Source organism: Mixophyes fleayi, chromosome 1, assembly GCF_038048845.1.
Source record: "Mixophyes fleayi isolate aMixFle1 chromosome 1, aMixFle1.hap1, whole genome shotgun sequence".
Taxonomy (NCBI): Eukaryota; Metazoa; Chordata; class Amphibia; order Anura; family Limnodynastidae; genus Mixophyes; species Mixophyes fleayi.
Window position 1 is genome coordinate 248,564,190 of NC_134402.1, and position 22,177 is coordinate 248,586,366.

The 22,177-nt window shown below is 44.0% G+C and overlaps 1 protein-coding gene across 1 annotated transcript in view; it reads left to right on the forward strand.

Moving 5' to 3' along the window:
• Positions 1 to 13,588: 13,588 nt before the first annotated feature.
• The window catches only part of UHRF2 (ubiquitin like with PHD and ring finger domains 2), an 84,734-nt gene continuing 76,145 nt past the window's right edge, over positions 13,589 to 22,177 (forward strand). Inside the window, exon 1 of the mRNA XM_075209322.1 lies at positions 13,589 to 14,132. Within this exon, the coding sequence (XP_075065423.1) occupies positions 13,980 to 14,132 (153 nt within the window). The 5' untranslated portion in view covers positions 13,589 to 13,979. The remainder of the gene's footprint in view (positions 14,133 to 22,177) is intronic.

The window sequence follows — 22,177 nt, forward strand, 5'->3', positions numbered from 1 at the left end:
AATCCCTCTTCCTAACAACTGCCGCTCTCTGTCTAAGGTAATTCCTCTTCCTAACAACTGCAGCTCTCTGTCTGAGGTAATCCCTCTTCCTAACAACTGCTGACCTCTGATTGAGGTAATCCCTCTTCCTAACAACTGCCGCTCTCTGATTGAGGTAATCCCTCTTCCTATCAACTGCCGCTCTCTGAGGTAATCCCTCTTCCTAACAACTGCCGATCTCTGATTGAGGTAAACCCTCTTCCTAACAACTGCCACTCTCTGAGGTAATCCCTCTTCCTAACAACTGCCGCTCTCTGTCTGAGGTAATTCCTCTTCCTCACAACTGCCGCTCTGTCTGAGGTAATCCCTCTTCCTAACAACTGCCGCTCTCTGATTGAGGTAATCCCTCTTCCTAACAACTGCCGCTCTCCTACTAAGGTAATCTCTCTTCCTAACAAATGCCGCTCTCTGAGGTAATCCCTCTTCCTAACTGCTGCTCTCTGACTGAGGTAATCCCTCTTCCTAACAACTGCCGCTCTCTGTCTAAGGTAATCCCTCTTCCTAACAACTGCCCCTCTCTGTCTGAGGTAATCCCTCTTCCTAACAACTGCCGCTCTCTGAGGTAATCCCTCTTCCTAACAACTGCTGCTCTCTGAGGTAATCCCTCTTCCTAACAACTGCCGCTCTCTGTCTGAGGTAATCCCTCTTCCTAACAACTGCCGCTCTCTGTCTGAGGTAATCCCTCTTCCTAACAACTGCCGCTCTCCGACTAAGGTAATCTCTCTTCCTAACAACTGCCGCTCTCTGAGGTAATCCCTCTTCCTAACTGCCGCTCTCTGTCTGAGGTAATTCCTCTTCCTCACAACTGCCGCTCTCTGTCTGAGGTAATCCCTCTTCCTAACAACTGCCGCTCTCTGCTGAGGTAATCCCTCTTCCTAACAACTGCCGCTCTCCGACTGAGGTAATTCCTCTTCCTCACAACTGCCGTTCTCTGAGGTAATCCCTCTTCCTAACAACTGCCGCTCTCCGCTGAGGTAATCCCTCTTCCTAACAACTGCCGCTCTCTGAGGTAATCCCTCTTCCTAACAACTGCAGCTCTCTGACTGAGGTAAACCCTCTTCCTAACAACTGCCGCTCTCTGTCTGAGGTAATTCCTCTTCCTAACAACTGCCGCTCTGTCTGAGGTAATCCCTCTTCCTAACAACTGCCGCTCTCTGTCTGAGGTAATCCCTCTTCCTAACAACTGCCGCTCTCTGAGGTAATTCTTCTTCCTACCTGTCACGGATCAATGTAGAAATACAGCTAAGGAGCCATGGATAGGTGAAAAAACAAACAATGTTTATTGCTGGAGAGTATGAACAGTTGACATAATAGCTTGAAGAATTTACCAGATATACAGCAGTTGCAGGTAAATGGGAGGGGAGGAAATATTCCAGGCAGCATGCACAGGGAAATGCACAGATAAGTCCCAGGTTCACATAAGGAACAGGTCAGCAGGTTGTATGTTGAAATAGATCTCCAGCAGCATAAATCCAGGAGCACAAACAGGAGGAAGTGACCACAGAGAATAACCTCAGGATGTGACAACAGGATGGGACAACAGGTCAGCAGAATGAATGTTGAGATCCTAATGCAGCATAATAACAGGAGCAAAGCAAGAGGAAGAATCACAGGGTGTAACAACAATAAGCAGCCATGTGTGCTGGGAGTGACAGGTATATATGGAACACACCCAGGTGCATGGGATAATGAGTGAGGCAGTGTTAACTCTTAAGGAACTAGCAACAGGCACAATAGCAGCACCTCTGGTGAGCAGAGGTACTGCTGCTAAGACACAAAATGAACACAAATAGTAAAGTCTGATAGTCCAGGTTAGGAGCTGCCAGGCAAAGCAGTATGCTGCAGGCAGATCATGACACTAACAACTGCTGATCTCTGACTGAGGTAATCCCTCTTCCTAACAACTGCCGCTCTCCGCTGAGGTAATCTCTCTTCCTAACAACAGCCGACCTCTGATTGAGGTAATCCCTCTTCCTAACAACTGCCACTCTCTGAGGTAATCCCTCTTCCTAACAACTGCCGCTCTCTGTCTGAGGTAATCCCTCTTCCTAACAACTGCCGCTCTCTGTCTGAGGTAATCCCTCTTCCTAACAACTGACGCTCTCTGTCTGAGGTAATCCCTCTTCCTAACAACTGATGCTCTCCGACTAAGGTAATCTCTCTTCCTAACAACTGCCGCTCTCTAAGGTAATCCCTCTTCCTAACTGCCGCTCTCTGTCTGAGGTAATTCCTCTTCCTCACAACTGCCGCTCTCTGTCTGAGGTAATCCCTCTTCCTAACAACTGCCGCTCTCTGATTGAGGTAATCCCTCTTCCTAACAACTGCCGCTCTCCGACTAAGGTAATCTCTCTTCCTAACAACTGCCGCTCTCTGAGGTAATCCCTCTTCCTAACAACTGCCGCTCTCTGACTGAGGTAATCCCTCTTCCTAACAACTGCCGCTCTCTGTCTGAGGTAATCCCTCTTCCTAACAACTGCCCCTCTCTGAGGTAATCCCTCTTCCTAACAACTGCCGCTCTCTGACTGAGGTAATCCCTCTTCCTAACAACTGCCGCTCTCCGATCAAGGTAATCTCTTTTCCTAACAACTGCCGCTCTCTGAGGTAATCCCTCTTCCTAACTGCCGCTCTCTGACTGAGGTAATCCCTCTTCCTAACAACTGCCGCTCTCTGTCTGAGGTAATCCCTCTTCCTAATAACTGCCGCTCTCTGTCTGAGGTAATCCATCTTCCTAACAACTGCTGCTCTCTGAGGTAATCCCTCCTCCTAACAACTGCTGCTCTCTGAGGTAATCCCTCTTCCTAACAACTGCCGCTCTCTGTCTGAGGTAATCCCTCTTCCTAACAACTGCCGCTCTCTGTCTGAGGTAATCCCTCTTCCTAACAACTGCTGCTCTCTGAGGTAATCCCTCCTCCTAACAACTGCTGCTCTCTGAGGTAATCCCTCTTCCTAACAACTGCCGCTCTCTGTCTGAGGTAATCCCTCTTCCTAACAACTGCCGCTCTCTGTCTGAGGTAATCCCTCTTCCTAAAAACTGCCGCTCTCCGACTAAGGTAATCTCTCTTCCTAACAACTGCCGCTCTCTGTCTGAGGTAATCCCTCTTCCTAACAACTGCCGCTCTCTGTCTGAGGTAATCCCTCTTCCTAACAACTGCCGCTCTCCGACTAAGGTAATCTCTCTTCCTAACAACTGCCGCTCTCTGTCTGAGGTAATCCCTCTTCCTAACAACTGCCGCTCTCTGTCTGAGGTAATCCCTCTTCCTAACAACTGCCGCTCTCCGACTAAGGTAATCTCTCTTCCTAACAACTGCCGCTCTCTGAGGTAATCCCTCTTCCTAACTGCCGCTCTCTGTCTGAGGTAATCTCTCTTCCTAACTGCCGCTCTCTGTCTGAGGTAATTCTTCTTCCTAACAACTGCTGCTCTCTGAGGTAATCCCTCTTCCTAACAACTGCTGCTCTCTGAGGTAATCCCTCTTCCTAACAACTGCCGCTCTCCGCTGAGGTAATCCCTCTTCCTAACAACTGCCGCTCTCTGCTGAGGTAATCCCTCTTCCTAACAACTGCCGCTCTCTGAGGTAATCCCTCTTCCTAACAACTGCCGCTCTCTGTCTGAGGTAATCCCTCTTCCTAACAACTGCCGCTCTCTGTCTGAGGTAATCCCTCTTCCTAACAACTGCCCCTCTCTGTCTGAGGTAATCCCTCTTCCTAACAACTGCCGCTCTGAGGTAATCCCTCTTCCTAACAACTGCCGCTCTCTGACTGAGGTAATCCCTCTTCCTAACAACTGCCGCTCTCTGTCTGAGGTAATCCCTCTTCCTAACAACTGCCGCTCTCTGACTGAGGTAATCCCTCTTCCTAACAACTGCCGCTCTCTGTCTGAGGTAATCCCTCTTCCTAACAACTGCCCCTCTCTGTCTGAGGTAATCCCTCTTCCTAACAACTGCAGCTCTCTGAGGTAATCCCTCTTCCTAACAACTGCTGCTCTCTGAGGTAATCCCTCTTCCTAACAACTGCCGCTCTCTGTCTGAGGTAATTCCTCTTCCTCACAACTGCCGCTCTCTGTCTGAGGTAATCCCTCTTCCTAACAACTGCCACTCTCTGACTGAGGTAATCCCTCTTCCTAACAACTGCCGCTCTCTGTCTGAGGTAATCCCTTTTCCTAACAACTGCCGCTCTCCGACCAAGGTAATCTCTTTTCCTAACAACTGCCGCTCTCTGAGGTAATCCCTCTTCCTAACTGCCGCTCTCTGACTGAGGTAATCCCTCTTCCTAACAACTGCCGCTCTCTGTCTGAGGTAATCCCTTTTCCTAACAACTGCCGCTCTCCGACTAAGGTAATCTCTTTTCCTAACAACTGCCGCTCTCTGAGGTAATCCCTCTTCCTAACAACTGCCGCTCTCTGTCTGAGGTAATCCCTCTTCCTAACAACTGCCCCTCTCTGTCTGAGGTAATCCCTCTTCCTAACAACTGCCGCTCTCTGTCTGAGGTAATCCCTCTTCCTAACAACTGCTGCTCTCTGAGGTAATCCCTCTTCCTAACAACTGCCGCTCTCTGTCTGAGGTAATCCCTCTTCCTAACAACTGCCGCTCTCTGTCTGAGGTAATCTCTCTTCCTAACAACTGCCGCTCTCCGACTAAGGTAATCTCTCTTCCTAACAACTGCCGCTCTCTGTCTGAGGTAATCCCTCTTCCTAACAACTGCCGCTCTCTGTCTGAGGTAATCCCTCTTCCTAACAACTGCCGCTCTCCGACTAAGGTAATCTCTCTTCCTAACAACTGCCGCTCTCTGTCTGAGGTAATCCCTCTTCCTAACAACTGCCGCTCTCTGAGGTAATCCCTCTTCCTAACAACTGCCGCTCTCTGACTGAGGTAATCCCTCTTCCTAAAAACTGCCGCTCTCTGTCTGAGGTAATCCCTCTTCCTAACAACTGCCGCTCTCTGACTGAGGTAATCCCTCCTCCTAACAACTGCCGCTCTCCGATCAAGGTAATCTCTTTTCCTAACAACTGCCGCTCTCTGAGGTAATCCCTCTTCCTAACTGCCGCTCTCTGACTGAGGTAATCCCTCTTCCTAACAACTGCCGCTCTCTGTCTGAGGTAATCCCTCTTCCTAACAACTGCCGCTCTCTGTCTGAGGTAATCCATCTTCCTAACAACTGCTGCTCTCTGAGGTAATCCCTCCTCCTAACAACTGCTGCTCTCTGAGGTAATCCCTCTTCCTAACAACTGCCGCTCTCTGTCTGAGGTAATCCCTCTTCCTAACAACTGCTGCTCTCTGTCTGAGGTAATCCCTCTTCCTAACAACTGCCGCTCTGTCTGAGGTAATCCATCTTCCTAACAACTGCTGCTCTCTGAGGTAATCCCTCCTCCTAACAACTGCTGCTCTCTGAGGTAATCTCTCTTCCTAACAACTGCCGCTCTCTGTCTGAGGTAATCCCTCTTCCTAACAACTGCCGCTCTCCGTCTGAGGTAATCCCTCTTCCTAACAACTGCCGCTCTCTGTCTGAGGTAATCCCTCTTCCTAACAACTGCCGCTCTCCGACTAAAGTAATCTCTCTTCTTAACAACTGCCGCTCTCTGTCTGAGGTAATCCCTCTTCCTAACAACTGCCGCTCTCTGTCTGAGGTAATCCCTCTTCCTAACAACTGCCCCTCTCCGACTAAGGTAATCTCTCTTCCTAACAACTGCCGCTCTCTGAGGTAATCCCTCTTCCTAACTGCCGCTCTCTGTCTGAGGTAATCCCTCTTCCTAACTGCCGCTCTCTGTCTGAGGTAATCCTTCTTCCTAACAACTGCTGCTCTCTGAGGTAATCCCTCTTCCTAACAACTGCTGCTCTCTGAGGTAATCCCTCTTCCTAACAACTGCCGCTCTCCGCTGAGGTAATCCCTCTTCCTAACAACTGCCGCTCTCTGCTGAGGTAATCCCTCTTCCTAACAACTGCCGCTCTCTGTCTGAGGTAATCCCTCTTCCTAACAACTGCCGCTCTCTGTCTGAGGTAATCCCTCTTCCTAACAACTGCCCCTCTCTGTCTGAGGTAATCCCTCTTCCTAACAACTGCCGCTCTCTGAGGTAATCCCTCTTCCTAACAACTGCCGCTCTCTGACTGAGGTAATCCCTCTTCCTAACAACTGCCGCTCTCTGTCTGAGGTAATCCCTCTTCCTAAAAACTGCCGCTCTCTGACTGAGGTAATCCCTCTTCCTAACAACTGCCGCTCTCTGTCTGAGGTAATCCCTCTTCCTAACAACTGCCCCTCTCTGTCTGAGGTAATCCCTCTTCCTAACAACTGCAGCTCTCTGAGGTAATCCCTCTTCCTAACAACTGCTGCTCTCTGAGGTAATCCCTCTTCCTAACAACTGCCGCTCTCTGTCTGAGGTAATTCCTCTTCCTCACAACTGCCGCTCTCTGTCTGAGGTAATCCCTCTTCCTAACAACTGCCACTCTCTGACTGAGGTAATCCCTCTTCCTAACAACTGCCGCTCTCTGTCTGAGGTAATCCCTTTTCCTAACAACTGCCGCTCTCCGACCAAGGTAATCTCTTTTCCTAACAACTGCCACTCTCTGAGGTAATCCCTCTTCCTAACTGCCGCTCTCTGACTGAGGTAATCCCTCTTCCTAACAACTGCCGCTCTCTGTCTGAGGTAATCCCTTTTCCTAACAACTGCCGCTCTCCGACTAAGGTAATCTCTTTTCCTAACAACTGCAGCTCTCTGAGGTAATCCCTCTTCCTAACAACTGCTGCTCTCTGAGGTAATCCCTCTTCCTAACAACTGCCGCTCTCTGTCTGAGGTAATCCCTTTTCCTAACAACTGCCGCTCTCCGACTAAGGTAATCTCTCTTCCTAACAACTGCCGCTCTCTGAGGTAATCCCTCTTCCTAACTGCCGCTCTCTGTCTGAGGTAATTCCTCTTCCTCACAACTGCCGCTCTCTGTCTGAGGTAATCCCTCTTCCTAACAACTGCCGCTCTCTGTCTGAGGTAATCTCTCTTCCTAACAACTGCCGCTCTCCGACTAAGGTAATCTCTCTTCCTAACAACTGCCGCTCTCTGTCTGAGGTAATCCCTCTTCCTAACAACTGCCGCTCTCTGTCTGAGGTAATCCCTCTTCCTAACAACTGCCGCTCTCCGACTAAGGTAATCTCTCTTCCTAACAACTGCCGCTCTCTGTCTGAGGTAATCCCTCTTCCTAACAACTGCCGCTCTCTGAGGTAATCCCTCTTCCTAACAACTGCCGCTCTCTGACTGAGGTAATCCCTCTTCCTAAAAACTGCCGCTCTCTGTCTGAGGTAATCCCTCTTCCTAACAACTGCCGCTCTCTGACTGAGGTAATCCCTCCTCCTAACAACTGCCGCTCTCCGATCAAGGTAATCTCTTTTCCTAACAACTGCCGCTCTCTGAGGTAATCCCTCTTCCTAACTGCCGCTCTCTGACTGAGGTAATCCCTCTTCCTAACAACTGCCGCTCTCTGTCTGAGGTAATCCCTCTTCCTAACAACTGCCGCTCTCTGTCTGAGGTAATCCATCTTCCTAACAACTGCTGCTCTCTGAGGTAATCCCTCCTCCTAACAACTGCTGCTCTCTGAGGTAATCCCTCTTCCTAACAACTGCCGCTCTCTGTCTGAGGTAATCCCTCTTCCTAACAACTGCTGCTCTCTGTCTGAGGTAATCCCTCTTCCTAACAACTGCCGCTCTGTCTGAGGTAATCCATCTTCCTAACAACTGCTGCTCTCTGAGGTAATCCCTCCTCCTAACAACTGCTGCTCTCTGAGGTAATCTCTCTTCCTAACAACTGCCGCTCTCTGTCTGAGGTAATCCCTCTTCCTAACAACTGCCGCTCTCCGTCTGAGGTAATCCCTCTTCCTAACAACTGCCGCTCTCTGTCTGAGGTAATCCCTCTTCCTAACAACTGCCGCTCTCCGACTAAAGTAATCTCTCTTCTTAACAACTGCCGCTCTCTGTCTGAGGTAATCCCTCTTCCTAACAACTGCCGCTCTCTGTCTGAGGTAATCCCTCTTCCTAACAACTGCCCCTCTCCGACTAAGGTAATCTCTCTTCCTAACAACTGCCGCTCTCTGAGGTAATCCCTCTTCCTAACTGCCGCTCTCTGTCTGAGGTAATCCCTCTTCCTAACTGCCGCTCTCTGTCTGAGGTAATCCTTCTTCCTAACAACTGCTGCTCTCTGAGGTAATCCCTCTTCCTAACAACTGCTGCTCTCTGAGGTAATCCCTCTTCCTAACAACTGCCGCTCTCCGCTGAGGTAATCCCTCTTCCTAACAACTGCCGCTCTCTGCTGAGGTAATCCCTCTTCCTAACAACTGCCGCTCTCTGTCTGAGGTAATCCCTCTTCCTAACAACTGCCGCTCTCTGTCTGAGGTAATCCCTCTTCCTAACAACTGCCCCTCTCTGTCTGAGGTAATCCCTCTTCCTAACAACTGCCGCTCTCTGAGGTAATCCCTCTTCCTAACAACTGCCGCTCTCTGACTGAGGTAATCCCTCTTCCTAACAACTGCCGCTCTCTGTCTGAGGTAATCCCTCTTCCTAAAAACTGCCGCTCTCTGACTGAGGTAATCCCTCTTCCTAACAACTGCCGCTCTCTGTCTGAGGTAATCCCTCTTCCTAACAACTGCCCCTCTCTGTCTGAGGTAATCCCTCTTCCTAACAACTGCAGCTCTCTGAGGTAATCCCTCTTCCTAACAACTGCTGCTCTCTGAGGTAATCCCTCTTCCTAACAACTGCCGCTCTCTGTCTGAGGTAATTCCTCTTCCTCACAACTGCCGCTCTCTGTCTGAGGTAATCCCTCTTCCTAACAACTGCCACTCTCTGACTGAGGTAATCCCTCTTCCTAACAACTGCCGCTCTCTGTCTGAGGTAATCCCTTTTCCTAACAACTGCCGCTCTCCGACCAAGGTAATCTCTTTTCCTAACAACTGCCACTCTCTGAGGTAATCCCTCTTCCTAACTGCCGCTCTCTGACTGAGGTAATCCCTCTTCCTAACAACTGCCGCTCTCTGTCTGAGGTAATCCCTTTTCCTAACAACTGCCGCTCTCCGACTAAGGTAATCTCTTTTCCTAACAACTGCAGCTCTCTGAGGTAATCCCTCTTCCTAACAACTGCTGCTCTCTGAGGTAATCCCTCTTCCTAACAACTGCCGCTCTCTGTCTGAGGTAATCCCTTTTCCTAACAACTGCCGCTCTCCGACTAAGGTAATCTCTCTTCCTAACAACTGCCGCTCTCTGAGGTAATCCCTCTTCCTAACTGCCGCTCTCTGTCTGAGGTAATTCCTCTTCCTCACAACTGCCGCTCTCTGTCTGAGGTAATCCCTCTTCCTAACAACTGCCACTCTCTGACTGAGGTAATCCCTCTTCCTAACAACTGCCGCTCTCTGTCTGAGGTAATCCCTTTTCCTAACAACTGCCGCTCTCCGACCAAGGTAATCTCTTTTCCTAACAACTGCCACTCTCTGAGGTAATCCCTCTTCCTAACTGCCGCTCTCTGACTGAGGTAATCCCTCTTCCTAACAACTGCCGCTCTCTGTCTGAGGTAATCCCTTTTCCTAACAACTGCCGCTCTCCGACTAAGGTAATCTCTTTTCCTAACAACTGCCGCTCTCTGAGGTAATCCCTCTTCCTAACTGCCGCTCTCTGACTGAGGTAATCCCTCTTCCTAACAACTGCCGCTCTCTGTCTGAGGTAATCCCTCTTCCTAACAACTGCCCCTCTCTGTCTGAGGTAATCCCTCTTCCTAACAACTGCCGCTCTCTGCTGAGGTAATCCCTCTTCCTAACAACTGCCGCTCTCTGTCTGAGGTAATCCCTCTTCCTAACAACTGCCGCTCTCTGTCTGAGGTAATCCCTCTTCCTAACAACTGCCCCTCTCTGTCTGAGGTAATCCCTCTTCCTAACAACTGCCGCTCTCTGAGGTAATCCCTCTTCCTAACAACTGCCGCTCTCTGTCTGAGGTAATCCCTCTTCCTAACAACTGCCGCTCTCTGACTGAGGTAATCCCTCTTCCTAACAACTGCCGCTCTCTGTCTGAGGTAATCCCTCTTCCTAACAACTGCCCCTCTCTGTCTGAGGTAATCCCTCTTCCTAACAACTGCAGCTCTCTGAGGTAATCCCTCTTCCTAACAACTGCCGCTCTCTGTCTGAGGTAATTCCTCTTCCTCACAACTGCCGCTCTCTGTCTGAGGTAATCCCTCTTCCTAACAACTGCCACTCTCTGACTGAGGTAATCCCTCTTCCTAACAACTGCCGCTCTCTGTCTGAGGTAATCCCTTTTCCTAACAACTGCCGCTCTCCGACTAAGGTAATCTCTTTTCCTAACAACTGCCGCTCTCTGAGGTAATCCCTCTTCCTAACTGCCGCTCTCCGACTAAGGTAATCCCTCTTCCTAACAACTGCCGCTCTCTGAGGTAATCCCTCTTCCTAACAATTGCAGCTCTCTGAGATAATCCTTCTTCCCAACAACTGCTGCTCTCTGAGGTAATCCCTCTTCCTAACAACTGCCGCTCTCCGCTGAGGTAATCCCTCTTCCTAACAACTGCCGCTCTCTGCTGAGGTAATCCCTCTTCCTAACAACTGCCGCTCTCTGAGGTAATCCCTCTTCCTAACAACTGCCGCTCTCTGTCTGAGGTAATTCCTCTTCCTCACAACTGCCGCTCTCTGACTGAGGTAATCCCTCTTCCTAACAACTGCCACTCTCCGACTAAGGTAATCTCTTTTCCTAACAACTGCCGCTCTCCGACTAAGGTAATCTCTCTTCCTAACAACTGCCGCTCTCTGAGGTAATCCCTCTTCCTAACAACTGCCGCTCTCTGCTGAGGTAATCCCTCTTCCTAACAACTGCCGCTCTCTGAGGTAATCCCTCTTCCTAACAACTGCCGCTCTCTGTCTGAGGTAATTCCTCTTCCTCACAACTGCCGCTCTCTGACTGAGGTAATCCCTCTTCCTAACAACTGCCACTCTCCGACTAAGGTAATCTCTTTTCCTAACAACTGCCGCTCTCCGACTAAGGTAATCTCTCTTCCTAACAACTGCCGCTCTCTGAGGTAATCCCTCTTCCTAACTGCCGCTCTCTGACTGAGCTAATCCCTCTTCCTAACAACTGCCGCTCTCTGAGGTAATCCCTCTTCCTTACAACTGCCGCTCTCTGTCTGAGGTAATCCCTCTTCCTAACAACTGTCGCTCTCAGTCTGAGGTAATCCCTCTTCCTAACAACTGCCGCTCTCCGACTAAGGTAATCTCTCTTCCTAACAACTGCCGCTCTCTGAGGTAATCCCTCTTCCTAACTGCCGCTCTCTGTCTGAGGTAATCCTTCTTCCTAACAACTGCCGCTCTCTGCTGAGGTAATCCCTCTTCCTAACAACTGCCGCTCTCTGAGGTAATCCCTCTTCCTAACAACTGCTGCTCTCTGAGGTAATCCCTCTTCCTAACAACTGCCGCTCTCTGATTGAGGTAATCCCTCTTCCTAACAACTGCCGCTCTCTGTGGTAATCCCTCTTCCTAACAACTGCCGCTCTCTTTCTGAGGTAATCCCTCTTCCTAACAACTGCCGCTCTCTTTCTGAGGTAATCCCTCTTCCTAACAACTGCCGCTCTCTTTCTGAGGTAATCCCTCTTCCTAACAACTGCCGCTCTCTTTTTGAGGTAATCCTTCTTCCTCACAACTGCTGTTCTCCCCTCGGCCTTCTGGAAAATGTCCTGTTTCTTTAGCAGTCCCTGACACTAGTGCGCATGTGCGGGCCATCAGGTTTGCTGACGCTACATCTGCATATACACAGTCTCCACTAAACACGTTGTATATCACATTACCGCCATATTAACTATCTTCCCGAGCTAAATTTCTCCAGCACTAAACTACATTACGTCTAAAGTTTCACATTACGAACTACCTTCTAATCAATCTATTCAACTAAATAAAGAAACTACACGAAATCCAGTTTTGCATTCTATCCATCTGTACAAATGAGTCAAACTTTATATATTTAGTCAAACTCGACATACACTGAACAAACTTTAAATTATGTAATCTCACCCATGTACCAGCCAAAACAGCCCTCCATATTGCCTCAAAAAGCAACCACTATATAATCCATAAATACTTGTATATCCACAGAGAATTCTAGCCTTGTGTGTGTGTGTGATTTTACAAACTTCCTGAGGGAAGCAGAAACACAAGTCACAGGAAGTTGGCTCACAACAATTGATATGTAAATGTAGGCAATTTCACAAAGTAAAACCTATTCTACAAATTTTGTGTAACAAGGCTGACCCAACCGTGGCTGAATCTGAGGGCAATATATATTAGAAAATGGATAATCTTTATTACTGTTCAAATGCATTAAGTATTTATATAGCACCTACATATTATGCAGTGCAAAGAATATTTAATCATTCAGATCAAGCCCTCCGAAGTTGAGATTGCAATATATGCTCCCTAGGGTTAATACAATCAGAAGTCAATTAACATATTAGTCTGTTGTTATGGGAAGTGTAAGGAAAATGGAGCAACTGAAGGAAACTCATACAGAACTCCACACAGATAGGGCCCTGGGTAAAATCAAACCCATGACCCCAATGCTGTGTTTGCAGTGCTAATCCTTGTGCAGCATCCAGTTAGCATCTATTACCTACATAGAAGAGCTACCACTCCAATCCATCCCCCTGGCTGTCCTGTGTTACATCCAAAGTCAACACTCTGTCTGCTACCCACAGTCCTGATCCAAAGTAAGCAGTCAGGAGGAACCAACCAGTCACCAGGTACTACAGCTACACACCACCCAGAAGTAAGCAGTTCCAGGTGCAGGAGCCTGGTGGCACCAACTGTTCTCCTATAACTGAAGGCATTATGGTGGTGAACTGTTAACATGATCAGTGAGTGTTTGGTGGCAAAGTAGTACTAGTAGGAATGAAAGACAGATCATCCAAGGCCCCAGCAAGCACACTGAGTGGTCTGGAATTCTGTAACATGCCTTTGTGTTTTTATGGGGTGGAAATCAGTATCTTGTCTAAGGCCCCATGGGGTCTTAATTGGGCTCTTGTAGGAGTGGTCTGTAAAACCACCTTCCCACGATGCTGTGGCAAATTTTAGGACTCAACAGCTTATTAGGAATATTTTAAAAACATGCAGGTGGCTCAAAGACCCTGCCCAAGGTTGCCCACTATGGGAATGGCCCAGGGAGCAAATGCCCCCTGCCTAGCCTACCCCTGCAGCAAAGTAGAATTAAACTGTCACTTCAGAACCATCAAGCAGGGTTGTGGAGCGTGTTGGTGAAAGTGTCAAGCAGTTCGATCACTTTGAAATATGTTTTATTGTAAAACAACTGTTTCTGGGTCCAGCTGTTGCTTAATACCAGCCTGCCACCGCCCGAGAACAGGCCATGCACAGCTATTAGCTGCCAGACCTCATGGACCACTAGCCCCGGGGCCTCACTGTATTGTATGAGAAGGAAGCAGTATGCGGAGACCATATGCACCGGGAATTGGGCGGAGTGACTATAGTATGTACCCTGCTGCTTGTGTCATGAGGGCCGGCCCCGGACTCGCTTTCATTTCGCGAGATTTTAGCTTGGCGCCGTGACCCCCATGTGAGAACAGCAGCTCCTAGTAAACACTCCCAGAGCAGCTACGACATGGCTGCCCGGCGCTCACACGGCTAGACAATAATAATAACAATAATTATCAGTCTATTAATAAGCACATCGTGCAGCGGCGCAGGCATCCTCGGTGCAGACAGCGCCCGGGCTCTCGGCGGAGCGTGCTGCAGTTGTGTTTATTTCGCCCTCTTTGTTGTGCTGCTGTGGCTGTCATCGCCAACTGATGCATTAAACACAAGCAGCAGCAACAACAACAATAATAATAATAACACTACTGCGAGGACTAAGGGAGGCAGAGACAATAAAATAGGTGATTTTTTCTTATTTCACTCAGCAGCTTTGCGAGTTCATACAAGATGTGGATCCAGGTGAGGACCATAGACGGCACCGAGACCCGCACCATAGATGACCTGTCCAGACTCACCAAAATCGAGGGATTGAGGTTAAAGATCCAGGAGAGTTTTAACGTGACCCCTGACAGACAGCGGCTCTTCTACCGGGGCAAGCAGGTAAACACACCCAGCACTGGCGGGTACATGACCCCACTGTGTGCACTCACTGCATTAACCCTGCATTCCTTCACTGCATGACAGGCAGGCAGTGCATTAACCCCTGCACCACCTGATGGTTAGCAAAGTGTGCTGTAATGTTGACCATATCTCCCTTCAACCCTCGCATCAAGTGTTTTATTGGAAACAAAGCATTTCTTCTACATACACACCTGGCCTACAACTACATTCATGGGGAGGCTAAGATGCTGCAAAGAGATGGCATACTAATGTGGCCAATAAAATAGAACCTTTGTAATGCTTGACAAATAATAAAATATAGGTTCACACTGTTATAATTTTGTATTGCTTTGATAAATAATCAGACAATAGAACTGCATTGTTGTTTCGATTACTTTAAATGTGATTTAAGAACAAGTGTGCAATCTTTTTTTCTTTCGCTGCATTTTGATTACCAATTGTTTGCATAGTTTCTAGGCAATCTAGTAATTCAAGCTTTGTTTTCCGCTGCATGCTTCCTAAACATTAACATCTTTCCTGCAGTGTAAGTAGTTCAACTTAATCTCCTCTCCGCTTAAATAGGAAGCTTTCATTTTTTTATTTAACACTTTTCAAATTGCCTGGATACAATTTTGATTTACTAACAGGCATGAACCTCCAACTATGTTTGCTAGATGTCTACTGTTCTGCTTCCTTTCTGGAAAGGCCTAGAAGACGTAACTTGGCATGCAGACGCACACAAGTACTTTGCTAGCGGAGAGGCCTGTAGAACATTCACTTTGTGTTAAGATTTTGTAGTGTTATTGGTTGAAACTCTAAAAAAGTGCTTTTGTATGCAAAGTTATTGTTTATGATCTTTTATAATCTAAGAAGTAGTTTTCACCAGATATTAGTCTTTTAAAGGGCTTCAGTCAAAGTGCAGTCTTGCGATCACTATTTGAGGTTGCCGATCCATTCCAAAGTCTATTACAAAGAAAGCCACAGGGAAGCATAGTACCCTGTATGTGAAATAGCTTTGCTTTGGATTATTATCTTTTAAAACACAGCAACTGGTTTCTAATGCTATCTGCTTGCTTACATTATTTTTTTTTCCCTGCTTGGAATTAATATTTATCTCTTTGCCACTCTTGTTTTCATGGATTGTTTTGGATTGGCATATTATCCATATACACATTCTAGATTTCTATATAAAATGATGCATGTACATCAACATTTTACAGTAGGATTGTCTTTACTGTTACTACAGTGTTAATATATATTTATTGTAGTCACAGCTCCGCTTCTCGACAGAAATCTGTCAGTGTTTGTAAACATAGAAAATAGTACCATGTTCTTTATCCGTCAATATTAGCATTTTTAACCTCTGCAATTTTTATTTGGTGGCTAAACCAGCCTGCGAGACTCTGCCCACAAGCTACGAAAGCCACTAAGCTGTGTCTGCCTCTGCCATGTGACTCTCTTTTATGAACAATGCGTGCTGAAAATGTCAGCAAAGGCCTGTGTGATATGCTAGTTACGAATGCCTTTTATTTAACTAGTAATCATCCATTCTATTTATTACGCGTTCCATCCTTATTGCAAACTGTTCAGCAGGCAGACATGGATTTGTTAGCTAACTTTGACCATAAATCTTCTTTTATGTCTTGACTCAGTGGCTAAAAGACCAAACTTTTCATTCTGCCACTTCCTAGTAAAACTTCATTGTCATTATTGTTGTCGTTATGCTTTATTGGTAAAGAACCAACCTGATTTATAGCGCTGTACATTGATAAGCAGCAAATTGCATAAAGTTACATGAAACCGCATCATTTTGACAGGGCCATCTTTACCTCCCATCGCTGTAAATTATAATTTTGTCATGGACTAGACAAAAATCTCTTATGTATCTTTACGTAGTTATAGAAGCATGATGTATTCTAACTTGTCATTGCATTCAGTAACTGTAGGCCATGACATATTTGGATTAGTGTCGTCACTTAGATGCTGAATTGTTTTATTTTCTGTTTGCTTGTGACAAATGGTGAAATTGTGTTTATACTTTATCACAATCTCTAGATGGTTACTAATCGGATGGTTTGTATGGAAAAAAAAACTGCACTAAACCATGTTTTCCCTTTTGCTTATGTTTTATCGGTAGCTCCCTAGTCAGTTTTGTTTTTCTCAAATCTTTTCCAGTCTGCACAATTAATGAGGCATCTGGCATAGTATGGCTTCCCGCCCCCTCGCATTACAGCATGTTTTGGTTCTGTGATCACAATACTGCTCTGTGTTTGGTTACCCAAACTTTCATCTACTGCATGTAAAATAGTAGTTGCCATTTTATTGGTCCTCTCATTTGTTTTTCTTGTATGTTTTTTAAATTTATACACATTGTAATAACAATGGGGTATTTTTCAGTATAATATTCTGGATTGCGTTCACTTTATATTGTATTTTAGAATAATTCTAAAATGACAGCTCCTATTACATTTAGAGTAATTGGCTTTACATTCCTATGATGTAAAAATGTAATATCCTAGAAATCGGGTGAGCTTCATGAGGCAGATTTTCCTTCATTTTAGGCCATACCTAATTGTCTTAAGTAAATAGTCGTCCAAAGCAAAAAAAGGATTGTAAATTTGGGGACACAAAGAGCTGAATGGGCATGAAAGATACATATCATCATCACCTTTATTTATTTATATTATATAGCACCACTGATTCCGCAGCGCTGTACAGAGAACTCACTCACATCAGTTCCTGCCCCATTGGAGCTTACAGTCTAAATTCCCTAACATACACACATAAACAGACCGAGAGATACTAAGGTCAATTTAATCACAGACAATTAACCTATTAGTATGTTTTTGGAGTGTGGGAGGAAACCCACGGAAACATGGGGGGGAACATACAAACTCCCTAACATACACAGACAGAGAGAGAGAGACTAGGGTCAATTTTTGATAGCAGCCAATTAACCTACTATGAAGATAAAATGCAAGATATAATGTAACTAGATATGTTATGGATATTGTGCTTGGTTTCCTTATAAATGTCCGTTTGATAAAAGTATGGGTGCAGAACAATCAATTTGCTGGAGACGCCTACATCATGTTACCATTTGTTGAATACCGTAGGAAAAACTAACCTTTTGCTGAATGTAATAATTGTTTACTTAGGTGTAGCTTGTTTCCTTGTGATAATGACTGTGGAAGGTCAATCCTTAATGTATAAATGGCGTGTACTTGGGCAGTGGTTTTGCAATTTAAAAACCAGGAAATGGTGTTTCTAAAACTGCATCATGATGTTCTTTGGTGGTGTTAATTTATAACCTATGTGAAATGCTTTGTTTAAAGCTAATTTCACCTTTTAAAACTTAAATCTTGAATTGAGGGGGGGGGTTGGGTGAAATCTTCTCCTATACACCATTAGCACTCCTGTAGAATTTAGGCTTCCACAGGTGAAGCGCTGTGTAGGTCCTACCTCATGCCAAAGCATGCGTTTGAGCCGCCTATGTAGATTTTCTTCTGAAAATCCCACTGATTAAAGTTACTACACTGGTACTTTTGATGTGTAATGGCTTCATCGGCCTCGTGTGACATATAAGTAGGCAGCACCAATCCAATGCTCTGCATTTAGCCTACTCTGCTATTCGGGACCTTCTTTATTGAAGTCTAACTTCACAAGGGACCCTTACAGCCCAGAGTAAGTGTGTCCCAGGTACAGATCCTCAACAATTTCTGTAAGAAGTTTAGATTATTATTTACAACTTCTTTGGAAATTATCAGATTTAGCATTGAACCCTCCCCCCTGAATTTGTTTAATATAAATATTAAAGAAGAATGACCATATTCTCGCTTTGGTTTTGATGTTGGTGCTAGTAAATGTGTATATAGAATTTGCCATTTAGTAAATTTGCACTATTTGACTTTTGTTTTCCATAATCCTGTAATACTTTGCAAAGATCTCCAGTAAATCTTACTGAGTTGTTAGCATCCTCACAATTCAATAGCTTGGGACATGAAGTAGTGGCAAATGTTGTGTGTGATATCACCTGGGTTTTGTTTAGTACTGAAAATATGAGGGTGTCTTGCAGACCAAAAAAACACCTTAGATTGCTCACAGACTGCTCCGTTATAACCTAAATGTACTATATATCTAATATACACACTTCCCTCTGTTAGGCACAATATAGCAGATATAATCTTTGAGCTTACTGTTCCTTTTAGGTTTTTGGTATGCTGAGATGTGTTTTTGTGATGGGTTTAAGGAAAAACTGCTGATCTCTCATAAAACTTATTTCTGTAGACTAGCGTTTCTTAACCTTTTTTAACATGTATGTACTCCCATGTAATGGTAAATGTAAGCAAATATTCCCTAATGTGTGTGAAAATGTATTCAAAGTACCCCCTTAGTATATTTTGTAGTTACTCCTACATTTAAATGTTTTGAAAATACCCCTTCTGATTTGTTTTGTATGGTTTTTTTTTTTTGGTTTTTTTTTCTTACCAATAATTTTGATGTTATGTTGAGTTATAGTGAACATATTGAAGAGGCCATTGAATGTATGAGTTATTTATTCGGAGCATATGTACCGCAAATTGAAATTTAAGCTTTCGTCCTTTTTTCTTTTTTCTTTTTTTTTTTTTTATTATGCCCATTGTTCTGCAGCTCTAAACAATCCATACTGCTTTTTAAAATTAAATGAAAAATCTATGAACCCCTCTCCTTTTCTCAGCTTCACCAGCTAGAAGCTGATTGGGTGAACCGCTTTCAGCGAACAACCCTGTGGAGTGTAGTTTTACTTTTGCCCTTCTCCAGGTGGTAAATGTATCAAGCTGAGAGTTTTTTCGGCGGGTTTGAAAAACCAATCCGATTCTAGCTATCATTTATTTAGTACATTCCACAAAATGACAGCTAGAATCTGATTGGTTGCTATAGGCAACATCTCCACTTTTCAAACCTGCCGGAAAACTCTCAGCTTGATACTTTTACCCCCAGGTTGTAAGCTGGAGAATCTTGGGAATTTAGGTGCTTCAGAGGGCGAGTACCTCCTGTACCACAGAGCTACTACTTGGGAGGATGCTTGTCGGGTAGCAACGACATTTCCCTGGAGTTCTTTTTAAGAGTTTAATAAATTTATTACAATTTAAGTTTAATTTTTGGTGGAGGAGTGTAAAGACAAAAAGTTTTACATTTATAGTGAAATTTGGGGAGGGATACCACCTTGAATTCTTCAGGCATCTGCCATGTTGCAAGAATTGTGTCGGCAAAGAAATAGTTATATTTCGCCTTAATATTCAAGTATGCTGATATTGAGGTAAAACCTATTTTAAGGAGATTTATGAAAAAATCTTACTTGTCTTATTGATTATATCTTACTTTACATAAAGATTTGTGTGGAATGTTTGCACAGCATGAACACAGTAGTCGCCAAGCCACACCGAACTTTACTGTTTTTCAGACTTCTGTTTAAAATAGCTGCAATACAGCAGCAAATCATGTTGTGGCCAGTTATTCACCACTGGATTATATTACATTTACATCTTTTTTTAAAAAAAAAAAAAACTATAAATAGTACCATAACGGCTCTATTGTGGATTCATCTTTCATAGTTTGTTTTCCCTGAAACTATCCCAAGTTATTAGTCACATTTAATGTAACTGACTAATGTCAGAGGAGTGTAGAGGTTCCATCACCCTGCACAGCAACAGACAAGGCTTTGGAGGAAGTACTCAATCTCTTTGCCTCATCTTCTGATATAAGAGCTTTGTTGGTGTTCTCCAGTGGAAGAGGTATCATTCCAGTTTAATTGCAAGACTTGCAAGTTGAGATAGCTTGTTATTTAAAATGCATTTCCATGCTTGTCAGGTGGTTGATTCCAGCCATGTGCTGTACCAATAGTGAACCAGGAAACAACTAAGAGAAACCTCTGAAAACTTTGGCATTTTTCACAGTGAGAGAGTGGAGACACGTGTAGTTTTACCCTATGGAGTAGAGGAATTGTATTAAAATAAATGTTGAAAGTAAAAGCATGATCTAAAAATAAGAGTAGGATTGATATAAATATTTGTAGAAACTGATTGTTGTGTTTGGGCACTGTCACCATGACTCCAAAGGAAATTTAAAATGGTTGAATATTTGTATCTACAAACAAATTAGATTTATGTTAATATACAGGTATAATATTTCTATAATTATCTAAATATGTCTATTGCACATATGTAGTGTTGGCTACATCTAAATATTTTATTGTTCTCTAACTTGTGATGCCGTTCACACACAGTGTTCAGTCAAATTATTACATATGTTATAATTGAAATTTTTAGAATTTATGTTTTGCTCTTTTAGCATCTTAATCAAGGTGGGTTTTTTCTTGGCTCCCGCGTAATTTCTGTTTTCACAACATAGAATTATAAAGATAATTGTTTTCCCTACAAAGGTCATATTCAGGCATAGGAACTAGAAATCCTTACACAATAAATAAATATTTGTTCTAGGGCACAACTTATTTTTGCTTTTCAGTATTTTTACATGTATATATGGAACAATAGATTTGTTGATGTAAATTATGTACATAACTAAGCATTTAGTTTCTACAGAACTTTTTTTTTTGTTCTCTTCATTTATCCATATTACAGGGATTGTAAAATAAAGGATATGCTGCTCTGATCAGAGGCAATTATGGTGAGGAAGTTCACCCAGTTACAATGGCAAAGGTCACCAAAGGAAAAAAACTTTTTTTTTTATGACCTCTCTTACTGGCTTTAGCTCATATTACTCATGGAAGGAATTTTTAAGCTTTGAGTGAATCAAAGAAACGTACATACTCCTTATTAAAAAAAGTCTTAAAAGAATTTGAGGAAATAGGTCTTCATTCTTTGTACACATTGTATGTTTTTTTTTTTTATATTTAGTTAGAACACTTTTTTACTAGATTTTTTTTTTTGTTTTTGTTGTTAAATTCAATAAAGAATGTTATTTATTGTTTAGTTTTATGAATAAACTGCAGGCATTCCTACCTCCACGCTTTCGTGTGTGTGTGTGTGTGTGTGTGTTTTATTTGAGAACTTTTATCAGCTTTCTCTGGCTATGTATTAGGCTTTAAATTAGATTTAATTGTTTTGTGGAGTTTGAATGCTTTTTGAAATGCTGCTGTGTGGGCTTCTGTAACATAGACTGCTTTATACTCATGCACTTATTAGGCTTACTTGTGTCTTTTGCACATGTTGAGTGAGATTTATTAAAAAAATCAAACAAAAACCCCACCACTTTCTCACAGGGGAAAAAGACACTTTTTTTTTTATTTTAACAGGAAGAGATGTTGTCAATGTGTCTTCTCCTAGCGCTTATGGCGGCAGCAGCGAAAGAATATATTGCGTATTGACACAATTTATTAAGAAAACATTGCTAAGGCAGCGGAACAATGCCCAGCTTGCCCCCCTTGATACTGGCCCGGCGGGATAAGGGTTATCTTAAAGCTCTACTTAATTCTCTAGCTCTTTCGCATGCACAGTGGAACAGAAAGTACAGACATAGGCTATTTGTTTGACTTGTCGAAAAAATATTTAAGAATTAAAATATATATATATATATATATATATATATATATATATATATATATATATATATATGTGTGTGTAAATACGCCTAAGCATTGAAATAAAATGTTTTACTCAAAGCATTTTGTCAATAATTTTCTTCTGTCATCGTCATACTTGTACTGCCTCAGTACATGCAAAGGCAAGGGGGTTGCTTCATAATAAAAATGCCTCTAGGATTTACGTTTTGGGTGAAGTCATAGTGCAGATTCACAGGTGCTGCTTTTTATAAATGGTTTTTGGTACATTTTCCTTCTTATGCGATAACAGTGCAGAGTCACAGTAGTGCATGGCATTAAAATTCCAATCTGATACTTAGAGAAATATTATATTACCTCCTTGAAAACATTTGCTGTTTAGTTTCAGAAATATGCCATTTTATATTCTATAGCCTTAGTCACATCTCCGTATTGACAATTTAGTGTTGCTTCGGCCTTTTCTAAGGCAACTTGCTGCTTTTTTGGT